The sequence below is a fragment of the Ambystoma mexicanum genome, chromosome 3q (assembly GCF_040938575.1).
Source record: "Ambystoma mexicanum isolate Mex_15411 chromosome 3q, UKY_AmexF1_1, whole genome shotgun sequence".
In the NCBI taxonomy this organism is placed as follows: domain Eukaryota; kingdom Metazoa; phylum Chordata; class Amphibia; order Caudata; family Ambystomatidae; genus Ambystoma; species Ambystoma mexicanum.
In genome coordinates, this window is record NC_090926.1 from 131,111,372 (window position 1) to 131,124,596 (window position 13,225).

General features: G+C 45.8%; 1 protein-coding gene across 2 annotated transcripts in view; it reads left to right on the forward strand.

The window, feature by feature from the left end:
• The window catches only part of LOC138582215 (cell division cycle-associated protein 7-like), a 263,872-nt gene that overhangs the window by 110,014 nt on the left and 140,633 nt on the right, over positions 1-13,225 (forward strand). For both annotated transcript variants that reach the window (XM_069653311.1, XM_069653312.1), the window contains exons 6-7: positions 7,160-7,303; positions 7,715-7,864. In XM_069653311.1, coding sequence (XP_069509412.1) covers positions 7,160-7,303; positions 7,715-7,864 — 294 coding nt within the window. The remainder of the gene's footprint in view (positions 1-7,159; positions 7,304-7,714; positions 7,865-13,225) is intronic.

The following is a 13,225-nucleotide window of genomic DNA, read 5'->3' on the forward strand; positions in this document are numbered from 1 at the left end:
TTCCTCACGCGGGTTCGATCCTCAACTCTCATCAGCCCGCCATCGCCGGAACCCTGCAAAACAAGAGATATCATTACAAAAGACTTTTAAGACATTTGAAGTGCCCAGAACTTACCGTTCGTGCAGTTAACGACGGACAGCAGTCCTCTGAGGTCAAGAGGCCTGCACCCTTATCCAGTGAAGAAACTGGTTACGGCACCCTGCCCCGAGGCAGATGGAGAACTCGGCGTTCACTTACCTAAGGTGAGGGCGTTAACCTTTGGGGTTCTACAGGAGAAGAGAAAGGGAAGAGGAGAGAGGCACCCAATAACCCCAGTTCATTAATCCCATATTTTCTATCTGCAGACATCTTACTCTTCGAGTCAGACATACAGTGTACAGAGGTCCAGCCCAAAGAGCCAACAGTGTGTTACACATCACCTTTGAAGATACGGCATTCACCCAGTCAAGACCGGCGCCTCTGCGGGAATCAGGTGAGCGTTACAGGTGGCATCAGACCATGCCATCACCATGGCCCTGGACATCGCGGATACTGGGTTCTGACAGATGGGAACAGTGTCTGCCTCCATTGTTGTGGCTGGCCATTAACTTTCAGCAGGAAGTTCAGACTAGGTTCCTGGACATGCCATTCGACGACCATCTGTTTGGGAAGGCCATCGATAAATTGTTTCTAAACAGTCAAGACTAACATAGAGATGGCCCGTGCCCATGGACCAAAATGGAGATGGCCCGTGCCCATGGCACGCTTCAGCAATATCGCCCTTCATTTTTTGCCTCAGGAGGGAAATCCGAAAGGTCGTTTAAGGGTTTCAGCAGGGGAATCATCATCATACCATCAGCCACGACCCAGGAGGCCTAAAGGGGTCGATCCAAGGCTTTCAGAGGTGACCACTGTCGTCGTTGCTCCCAAGGCGGCACACAGGCCCCGAAGCAGGATTGAACCGGCCAGGACATCTGGCCTCCACCCATGTACCCCGGTGGGAGGCCAGTGCTGGGCTTCATCAGAGAGTGGGAAAAGGGCTCCACCGCCCATGGACACTCTAGAATTCCAGCTGAGGTGTCCGGATACCACTGGTGGCCCGGCAGGAGCAGCCCAACCTTCAGCTCCTGCATGTAGTACGGGCCATGCTAAGAAAAGGGGTGGTGGAGCTCGTTCCAAGCGACTCTGGGCTCCTGAGTCTACTCCAAATACTTCTTGGTAAAGACCAGGGGCTGGAGGCTTTCTTGACCTGCGGCGTCTAAAACCAGTTCCTCGAGTCCCAAAAATTCAGCATGGTCATGTGGCAGCACGTTTCCGGCCTACTGGAGGAAGGACTGCCTGACGTCGCTGGATCTAGAGGACGCTTACTTCCATGTCCCCATACACGAGAAGCATTGGAAGTTCCTGTGCTTTTTCGTACAGGGAAAGCACTACCAATTCAAAGCCCTTCTCTTCATACTGAAGTCGGCGCACAGGGGGTTTACGAAGTGCCGGCCACCACTGGTGGCCCATCTACATCTGCCATGGATACATGTGTACCCATACCTAGACGACTGGCGCATCCATGACAAGTCGAGGGAAATCTGTCCAACACATAGACAAGACTGTCCGGCTGTTGATGGATCTGGGGTTCTCCATGAACTATCCAAAGTCTTGCTTGATTCCATTACAGAACGTGCTGTTTCTGGGGTCCAGGCTCAACAGTCTCCTGCCTGGTGGACCCCTCCGAAGAAAGAATCGTGGCCATTTTGAGCAAGATGCAACGGCTATCTGCACTGAAGATTGCCGTGGTGCAGTCCGTCCAAGCCTCTGCTCAGCAGGTCATTGTGTATTTACCTGATGAGGCTTGGCAGGTTGCGGATGCAACACCTTCAGGAATTCCTGGATGCTCGGTGTGCCCGGAAGCTCCGCAGACAGGATTGTTCTCGAAGAGGAGTTTTGTCTAGCGATAAGGTGGTGGGGTGTGCGCGCCAACATTGCTGGGGGGCATGGATTTCTAGAGCCCTCATACCAGGAGACTGTCACCACAGATGCTTTCCTGGAGGTCTGGGAAGCCCACACTGTATGTCTCTACGCCAGTGGCCTGTGGCTACCAGAGGAGAGGGGCTCCACATCAATGTCCTGGAACCGCTAGCAGTGTTCTGGGCCCTCAAGTCGTTCCTTTCATCCTTGATGGGCAAGGTGGTGAGGGTCTCCACGGATAACACCACCGCAATGTTCTACATCAGGAAGGCAGGGGGGGGTGGGACACCAGATCCCCAGCGCGCTCTCGAAAGGCGCAGGACCTGTGCCACTGGGCCATCGCCCAGGGTATGTTGCTAATTCCTTTTCACCTGGCAGGAGTTGAGAACACAATTGCCAACTCCTTCAGCAGGGAGCTGCGCTCTTGCCGCAAATGGGGGCTTCGGGAAGATCAAGGAGACGGCTTCTTTCTCAGGTGGGGGCAGACCACAGATCGATCTGTTTGCGACAGCGACAAACTCCAAATGCCAGAGATTTGCCAGTAGGTTCCACCAGCTGGGGAGCATGGGGACACGTTCTCCTTCTCGTGGGAAGGCCTGTTCCTGTACGCGTTCCCGCCTTTGCCTCTCCTGGTGCTGATGCAGAATGCTACTAATCGCCCCGGCATGGCTGAGGCTGATTTGGTACCCAGACTTTCTCAGCCTGTCAACGTTGACTCTATCACTCACGACCCAGGATCGCTGAACCTGAAGGCCTGACTCCTGCAGCCTTAGAGTTCGGTTGATACGAGCTACCGGCGGACTGCAGAGCAGTCCTTGCCAGGGACAGAGCGTACTCTACTGAGCTACAGGCACAAGTGGAAGCGTTTTTCGTAACTTCTGCGGGTGCAGGAGTTGAACCTTCTGAGGGTCACAGCCCCTCAGATCCTTCTGTACTTGTTCTTTGGCAAGGCTGGGCCGGCACACGCCACCAAAGTGCATCTGGCGGCTATCTCCCGCTACACCAGGTCTCCGGGATGGTCTTGTCTTTGGTCACACCGTCTAGTCATGGAGTTCCTAAAAGGACTGTTTTGATCATTCCCACCGGTGAAGGTGCCTGCCCCTAACTCAACGTGGTACTGACTAGACTCCCCTTTGAGCCTATGCATCAAGCTCCTCTCATTCTTTGCAGAAAACAGCTTTTTTCGTGGCCATCACCTCTGCCATGAGGGTAGGTGAGATCCTGGTCCTGTTCTGCAAGCAGCCTTTTCTGACTTTCCACGAGACAAGGGTGGTGCTGTGGACACACCCCTCCTTCATGCCAAAGATTCTGTCAGAATTCCACCTCAACCAACCTTTGCCTTTTTTTTTCTGTCGTCGGCTGAAAGGACTTTGCACTTGCTGGATGTGGTGTGTGCTCTGAAGTTCTATGACAAGCGTTTCCGGAAAATGTCTCGACGGTTGAACATCGGTCCTGTGAACCATGTGAAAGCTTTGTACCAGGCTTTTATTTCCAGGTGGCTCTCCAGTTGTATCACACACTAACGGTTGGCAAACCGACCGCTGCTCAGCCATCTGAGAGCCAATTCCACGAGCGATTGCTGCAACAACCACGTTCCTGTCTGGTGTGCCCCTGCTGGACATCTGCAGGGTTGCTACGTGGTGGTCAACGCACACCTTCACAAGATTCTACTGCGTCGACCTAGACGGAGAGGAGACGGGTCAGCCAAGCAGTGCTACGCAACCTGTTGGCTAGAAGGTGAGCCTGTTGGAGGTAAGAGTAATTGCTTCTGTTGAGCCTTGCCACCTGACATGGTTATGTATGTACTGCCATGTATTTATTCATGAGCATGTGAATTCATGCCAGACACCATGCTGGAGAAGTAACAAGTTACTTCACTATGCTTGTTCTCCAGCATGGGTCTGGCATGGATTAACATGCAAACCCTCCCTCCTGCCCCTCTGCAGCTCTTCTTGGTCATACTGCCACTTTGCGTGCTACCAAATCTGAAGATGGCTGCCAGAGCAGGAGCTTGGGGAGAAGGCAGTCATTGGCTTGGAGCAGCATGACCCGGAGCTCAGTGATTGGTTTATTGGAGAAGGACAGTTTTGTAAGTGAATCTGTTTTTCTTACCGAGGATTCCCGGCCTGACGGAATATTTTGAATCCATGCCAGATCCATGCTGGAGACAGTCGCAGGTAAGGAACTTGCGCATGCATATCTCAAAGCCGAGCTAGACCTGCTGTATTCATTAAATGGACTAACTTGGTCTGAAATAATACCTAGTTTGAATTACCTTCTACTGTCTGAGAGGCAGATTTTGTGAATATAAAGGTGAGGCCTTGGGCACTGTTGCCTTATGCCTCTCCAGATAGATTCAGACTGAAATGATCACATTACTGACTGGTCTGAATAAAGAGCCTTGATCTTTCCCAAACCCTATGCCTGCCTGTTTCAATACAGTATTTAGCAGTATTTAGTGCCCCTTCCCTCCCCCCAGCTAAAACAGTCGTTTTTTTTTCTTCTTTTTTTTTTTCTTTCCTCATCTGGCTATTGTTGGTCACCTGTCTGGGGCTGTGGATCTGTGCCCCACGACAGGCTGTCTTCCGCTAGAGACACCTAACATAGCTCCACCATCCATTGCACTATTCTCTTATTTGCAGTTGTGCGCAGTGGTGCCTGCATGCTGCAATGTTCTGTGGCTTCACGTCCTCATGCGCTGCCATGGGATGATCTCACTACTCTTTTCTCATTCAGGCACCACATTTGTAAACTGAACACAGCCCACTTTGACACTGACATGTTGAGGGTGTGGCCGGGTATCATCTGCTACAGACTGCTCGGTTATCGGGCCCGTTTTAACGAAACTGGGGCGCTTAGGCCTGCAGTGACTATGGAGCCATAAACCCCTGCTTCCTCCATGCCTGCGCCCCGTCATGGGTTCCCCGCTACATTCGTTTTTAGGACTGGTGCTTCCTGATATTTTTACATTTTGCAGCCCAGTAAGTGTTACGGTCACCATGGTATATAGGTTTACCACCTTCCCAGTGAAGGTGGGGTTGGCCCTACTGGAATTTAATACTGTAAACTGGAATATGAAAACGAAGCTTTGAAACAAGTGCTTTACATACTGAGCGATTTATTATTTTTTTCTGAACCATTGTGGCATTCAAATCATGGCAATGCATTTCTACTTTAGTTATTTTACAATTACTATATTCCAGAGTTTAAAATACTAAATGAGCTGTGATATAATAAACAAACTTCATGTAGTAGAGTGAACATAGACGGCATTGCAGGATTAATTGATCTGAACAGATTTGTCAACAGGCAGCAGTCATGTCTCTCTGCATGGGGAAACCCAAGCAACCAGACGAGTTTGGCATCCGTTATGGTGAAGCTTGGATTCTGTGGTGCAGTGAGCAAGGGGCCCATGTTTGGGCATACCCTTTCATTGCTCCATATAAGATTTGGAAGTCGGAGTATTTTACTTGCGTTTTTTTTTAAAGTTGGGAATAAAATGACTTTTTAGGGAGTTCAAATTAAGTCCAGTTCCCAATGAAAGTATTTTATGTGAGTAAAAAAACAATGTTTTTGTAATGTGTATTTCTTTGCACCTAGTTATCCATGCACACTAAAAGATGCACGTTTTAATTCTTACAATCGGGCAGTTACAATAGTAGTTGGCTTCCTGTGTTACTACATACACTAGTGGTCCAAACATCTCCATGGAGCTGTGAGGGTGAAAGCACGGGCGCAGGATTTGAGCTTTTTCCTATATTTTTTGTTGGGAGTATTTTTACTTTGGGAGGATTTGCCAGGGTTTGGCGAGTAAAAGTGGCTTATGCACCTTATTTGTAGGGTTGCCTTTGTAGGGCTGCTCTCTCAATTATGTAACAAAACTTTAACGAAACAGACCAAAGGTACATATCAAAGATGATGGCCAATTAGCCTATCTGGGGGTTGCTTGTGGTTTTGTGCAGAAGGCATGTGCCGTAGCATTTATGGCTGAACTGCCCCTTTTTGGGTCCAAGCTTGATTTGCATATGGTTGATACCATATCTAATGGCGTTGCAGGCAACAAATGCCCTGGATGGTTGCCCAGAGCAGTCATTTAAAGACTTCCAGCCATTACCTTTGTTTTAGTCTGGTGGAGAAATGTTTGAATTAAATTACGAGATTTAGAAGGAAAAGGGGTACAAGAATTGGTCCATCTTATTTACATTTTGGTTTTGCTTGAAAAGTTGCTTAATTGCATACTATCTTGCACCTAAGCTTGTGGTCAGCCATACTAAACTATAACCGTTAGTAAATTCTCCTTATTCCTGTGCACGATTGCCCAGTTTGGTTTTTGCAGCTCGATGGTCTGAATTAAGAGTACTTCAGTCTAGCATTCAGGATGGTGCACTCCATCCTAAGGCAATGTGCTTGAAGTGATCAACCCCTGCCACCAAAAGTTGCCATTGTTTGTTGCTCATGAATGACCTTACCCCTCCCAATCTGTTGCAATTTCTGCCAGTGACCTGGGAGAAGTGTAGATGGTGCTGCATTTGAGCATAATGCACAGGAAAGAATGTGTCTGCAGGAGGTAAATGTAACGAGGGGCAGAAAGACGTGATTGAGGGGGGAGTCAGCAGGGCAAGTGGGGCAATAGAGTGGGGAGGAGTGCCTTGTTACTTTAGGAAATGTTGTTAAATTGTGGGGGAAAATAACTAGAGAATAATGTTTTACTTGTATCATGCTTCATGCCAATAGCTGGCATTACTACCTCATTTTAATGATGTAATGTGCAGTCTGCCCTCTCCTATTGATGTGCAGCATGATCCCATGTCCGAGATAAATGCTTGACCAGCGTAGTTAGGCAACCTTGGGGATTGGCCAGAGGACTGTCTGGAACGTGGCAGACCAGCCCAACAAATTTAATTTTTAGAAATTAAACGCTTTTTGAAATTAAGGCAAAGCAAAATGCACAAAGGTGTCAACTTTAATTTTTGTCCGTTTTCAAAGTTGAGTTTTGAAACACAGATCTATAATTGGATGTTTTTTCGTACTTTAATATTAAAACCCTGCTGAAGCCAATTTATCCCAATGCTTTTTTGCAGGCATGTTTCTTTAATTTGTGAAAACTGTGATGGGCACAGGCTACAGTCACAAAGTTTTTTTTTTTTTTTTTTTTTGGTTTATTTGAACGGAAACAGTTGGAGCCTACTTTTCACCTCTTTCCCTCTGCAACCCTAGGAAGAAGCGCCAAAGAAGAGAAGGTCTTTTCGACCCAGTGCCCTGACAATCCAACATGTAGTGAGGCCTGTGTCTGAAATCACTCAACAGGAGCTGAAGAATATTGCTACTTCTGTACGGGACAAAATCTACCACAGTGTCCATGTAAGTACTTGCAACAGCTGTCTGAGCAGACTATGGAGTCGGAAAAGGAAAACCATCTAGACGGCCCCAAAAGGGAGAAACTATATATCTTTGTGCTTCGCCTCTCCCTTATTTGTGCATATAACCTTCCTGCTCACTCTCCGTAGTAAGCATTCTTGCATAGCTCTGGCCTAAATTGAGAACTCGTAGGGGAGATGGGTGGAAATGGTGGAAAAATTAACAAGTGGAAGAATCTAATGACAAGGAGTGGTTGGAGATAGTGCATTGACCAGCCTTGCTCCCTTGTGCACTGACCAGCATTTTTGCAGACAAGTGGTCAACTAGCACAATGTCCAATGAAATGGAGCAGGTAAAAGGCAGTTTTTTATAAGCTGTTTCTTTTGAACCTGTTTTTGCTTTTCTTCATCTCAGGGCTCCACTTGTCATCAGTGCAGACAAAAGACCACTGACACTAAAACAAACTGTAGGAATCCGGAATGTCAGGGCATACGCGGCCAGTTCTGTGCTCCTTGCCTGCGCAACCGGTATGGCGAAGATGTGCGTGAGGCTCTTCTTGATTCGGTAAGCAGTATGCTCCATTCTACTTGCACTATACCAGGGTCCTTAACTGGAGTGCTGATGTCAACTGTGACATTGGAGCAAAACAGGCTGGCTGACATTTTGAAGCGGTTGCTGAGATTGAGGCCATTAACTGGGGTTGAGGGTTTTGGGATTTTTATTATACACTACAGTTGTGTACCTGTTAACGGAGTGATTCCATCGAATTCTGACTCTTGCAACATTTGTAATGTTTTTCCTTTAGTTGGGTTTGTTGTAGTTCTTTTTAAATGTATATTCGAAAATGGTATACTCACTTGCTGAGTGGTTCTCCCTTCAGCAGGTAATTAATACCAATCCATGGCATGTAATGGTCTTAGACCTCCATTGTTCTGTATGCTTGGTCTTGAATGCTGAAGTCTACAATATTCAGACTTTGACAGGGAGATGGCATTGTTCTATTGACTAATGCTGACCAGGTTATAAAGACGGTGTATGAATTGATTCCTTGGGGTGCATTTACAGGTGATGTGGCAAGAGCACTGGCTTTGCAGAAATGCATAGCAACTTGCTAGGTTCCCTTCTTTGGTTTACTTCCCACGTAGCAATTGGAGCTTCCCTATGTAGGGAATTCCTGTTGGGGTGTGTGCGGGTCTTTAGCTTGTTTGCACTGTTTGTGAAACTGGTATTGCAGCGTTATTGATTTTGGGCTGAATAAAGTTGCTATGGTTGTTTGGAAAGGCAGTATGACCTTTCATGTGCTGTGGAAACAAGAGCCATGCCTACTTTATTAAACCTTCCCTTTCATCGCCCTTCCCAACTACCTGGGTAAGTTTGCATTTTCCCATTCTGCAAGGTTTGTATCTCCTTATGTTTCGGGACCTTGGTTTTTTACTAATGTACAGGTTCCTATATCTGTAGTTTGTGTACTATAAACTGTGACCCAATATATGAAGGGTGCTGCCAGCAGTGATAAAAAAAACATGCAAATTAAGATCAAGCAATTACCAAGTCCATGTTACTATCATTCTCAAACATGCATTGCCAATTAAAATGCAATTGGTACAATTTGTGTCCATTGATTTATAAAACGGAACGACAGAAAATTAAGCAAACTGTGCTAAAGTAGAAGAGCGGGAAGGGAAAAAGCCCTGAAACTACAATGCGATTTAATTTTATACGTTGATTTTTAATTCTTAGAGGACACCAAAAAAATGAAAATGCACACATGAATCAGTGGTGCCCTATGATGTTGATTAACAAAGTGTATTCATTCAGGGCTGCCATGTTTTCTTGCCCAATTTTTTACTTCAAGCAAGGTAACATACATATGACTAGACCTCAGATCTCATTGATTCTCAAGAGAAATTTGGATGCTGACTTCTGGTCTGTGCAGCCTGGGGTATATATCAGGGGTTGATGTCTTCAATTAATGTTAATAGCATTGGTTAACATAATTATCCCAGTCTTCCAGTATGGCCTCCACTCCACAACTTGGATGTTTAAAGTACACTGCGCTAGAAGACCTTTTAGTGACAGCCTTGTGGGGACCTTCGGGATAAGCATAGCCCATCAACCATTTGGATTTAAAGGAGTACTTCATGAGCCTCAAATCTCAACTTTGCCTTCCTTGAAAGTGGCTCAGGTTTTCAGAGACTACAACCACAGTTCATTTAAACCAATGGGGAGAACAGAATTACCACTCCAATTTTTGGAGTGGTGCCTTCGAGCTGTATTTTCTCATGTACATCCACTTTGAAGGGGAGCACAACATGAACTGTATACCTTAAGCAGGCTTTTCACACCCTGCATGAATGGGAAATGAACTGAAAAGGTAGGTCGTTTTTCAGTAGTGCCATTCCCCTATCACAAAGTACATCCTTCAGGTAGGACTACACTTCTTGCCTAGGAATGGGAACTCATCCTTTTGGGGATGCTTTCAATATGACAGGTCAAGGAGGTTCCTGTAGGCCAGGGTCTTCAACCTTTTTGTCTCTTGGGGTGTTTCGGACTACAAATCCAGTCAGCCATAGATGTCATAGTGAATGGGGGGATTATGAGAGTTGTAATCCAAAACATCTGAGCTGCACGTTGCCTACCCCTGCTTTAGGCCTTGCATCCCTTTCACTGCTGAACTTGACTCTCTGGTTTCTGCCAAATTAGCTTATTTACACCTGTATTTGAAAAAAGAATCGCCATTGTGTGGAGCTAGTGAAGTCTGAAAACATAAAAGAAATTACTATGATTGTCATTGGACTTTTGATGAGGACTGAATCTGTTACTAAATCTTTTAGGGTAGACTCGTCTTTTCTGGATGGTACAAGTGTTACAATTTAATCCTGCATGTTGTTGTCCTTCTGCATGTTTCCGCATATATCAATACCCCAAAGAAAACCATTGTTAAAGCAGTATTTGCTGCATAAACATTTCACTTCTGGACAGGGTTTATAGAAAGTTAACCCATCAATTGGGCACAAGCTCTTTGAGTAGTTTCTTGCGATTTTCAACTGACATGGAAGAGTGCCATCCTGGTTGCTGTTCCCTCACTCGGGGAGTAGATCTGCAGGCTGTCATCTAAGATCCTTTTTTCATCTATTTTCCACAAGGATGAAGCATTTCATGATATGAGTCTTGGGTGACTTTGTGCACCATTACCCTTTTTTCACCGGATGCATCAGCTCAACTCTGATACCCGGAGGTCCGTGCCTACTGGTCCCTCTGCCTGCCCCATCCAAAGGACCTGTGGGGGCTCAAATAGCCACATTGCTGTCAGCACCTCTATGCCTCCAAAGCCCTCTAGACACCATCGAGGGCTGCTGTTGGCTGTGGTGACTGTAGTAGGAGTAAAGATCCAGCGTTTGCGGCCATCAGAAGTGGGCTCGGGGAGCTGGGAGGGGTTCCCCCTTTAGATCTTGGTCTTTTTTTTCGGTGTGTGCATCAAAGACCAGTACTACAGGAGAAGAAAACTAGTTCGTGGCAGGTTTTGAAAGACTCCAGTTTCAGCAACAGACTATTACCATAACAGCAGAAGACCAGTCACCCTTTTTGGATGACATTGTATAATCCTATTGCAATGCAATCAGCCCATTGTCGTTTTTGGTTGGTTCCAAATGTATTTGGATTTTTAACTTGTAGCCTACATTTGGTTTGTGCTCTTTAAGCACATGTTGCAGGCTGGTAGTATACGCAAGAACTTAACCTCTAAGGTCGATTAACATTTCAATTCTACATAAACCCAGTTAACTTAAATATATGAAATGCAACATGTGTGATGGTGAGGGAGAAATGCACGATGCTAAAACCTTATGTAAAAGCCTAGATTTGTAAACTATTCACTTTCTGAGATTTGCTTTTTAAGAAATATTTGCATTAAGTAAATTCTTCTATCGAAGCTAGATCAGGCTTTTGGGGGTCTTCGTGTTTAACTTTACGCCCTTCTTCATTTCTGCATGCAATTATTGGCTTGAGGTGAGGACCTTATGTTAGTCATGGACATAGTAGATGACTGCAGCGGCTCAACCGTTTTGGTTGAGAAGGGAGCGAGTAATATCTAAAGACTAATAGTGAAACTTATACACAGCCATTGTCAAGTACTTTATTTTTATCGTTGCAGTAAAGCTCAACACAGTACAAAAAATAACACTATCACTGTTCAACATGCCCATAAATTGCAATTCATAATCGACCCCTTTGAATATCTGAGAAACATGCTGTTCAAGCAAGACTACATTAATCTAAGCTTGCATGCTTTTGAGCTTTCATTCTTCCCTGCTACTTCACATGAGGCCAAAATAAGGAAAGCAATCTTAACAAAAGCATACATTTGTGTGACAAAATGAATCCCCCGCCGGAGTACAAGGATGAGTGCTGGCTAAAACACCTACTCAGCCGTCTCTTGGCTATTCCAATCATAAAGGTGGCTGGCACAGTTGAGGTAGACCTCCTTTTGGCTTTTGTGGCAACGTGGGCTGAGTGCAGACTATACACTCGCTGTGAATTTGAGTGTAGCAACCCATGCAGCAAAGTACAACAAGAATGTCATATCGAAGTTCTATAAATGTAAATTAATTGTAAAAAAGCAAAAATGACAATCTAATGCACTACGAAAATACACCTCTGGAGAGAATACAGAATATAAAAGAAAAAGATGCCGCAGTGTGGGTAATGGGGTGAAGGGCAATCCATAACCATTATGTTCTTGAGCAAAAAAGGATTCAAAGTGACCTAACCAGTCTCTATGGTTTGGACAGGGTAGGGTTTTGGAGGGTGGGGACACAGGTAGCGGGGGGCGGAAGGGGATAAATTCCATGCGTTTTAGCTTCTCTTGCCAGTTCAACAGCGATCCTGGTGCTTTGAGCAGTTCAAATCTGGTTTGGATGTGGCGAGCCGCTGTGATCCTGAGTGGGCGTAGTCTGGTTTGAAGTGAGGCATGAAGGCAGTGTGGAGACCAGTGTATCTGCAGTAAGCTCTGGTTTTAGCCTTTCCCGCTGGTGTACGCTGCATCTACCTTGCCTGGCAGCGGAGCTTGGCAGTCTGTTAGTTGATACTATTAAAACTACAAAACCTTGTCCCAGCGCAAAATGTGGAGACAAGTCTATTTGCAGTTGGCGGATAGCAGAGGGCATGTTGAAATTTTTCTTTTTATTTATAATTTTTGCTATAAACATGTACTCGCGTCACAGCTTGTCCAAACAGACAACCACAGTTGCGGAACAGATGTTTTAAATGGCTCAACGTGCTCTTACCAACCGCCCCCTGTAACGGTGAAGCAGTCTCCTATGTAACTGTTTTGCAACTAGTGGGTGGAAACGTAGACCAAACTCTGCATGCCGTTTATAGGGTGAGATGGACGCAGATGCTGGCGGGAAAAGTGCAGAAGTTGCAAATATGTTTGAAGCAAGGAATTGGCTAACCTAATAATCAGCTCAGCTATGCTGCTAATAACGCAGCCAATGACCCGCGATATCGCCCAATTTATTCGGTCATGGAGGCTGTGGAGGACAAAATACACCTCAGGCTCCACCCCTCGGCCAAAACATTATGTTCCACCTTTACAACACCTTGGAGGAAAGTAATCCAGTGTGCAGAAGGTGCTGATCGCTCTAAAATTTTAATTCTTCCTTTGTTTCTTTATATGAAGGAATACAAGAGATGCAGCTCCACACAATTGATTTAGGGGGATTCAAAGGAAAATGGACACTGCCTAAAATGAATATGATCTCGAGGCTTATTTTCTCCCAAAGAATGCGTCGAACAGATGGAATGTCTGAGCTCTCGCAGCCTATCCTAATGCTTCAACGTACTGAATGATGAACCAAGAGGATGTTGACCTATTGAGAGAAACCTACCCGGCCCCACCAACAGTGAGTGGTTCACCAATTTTTG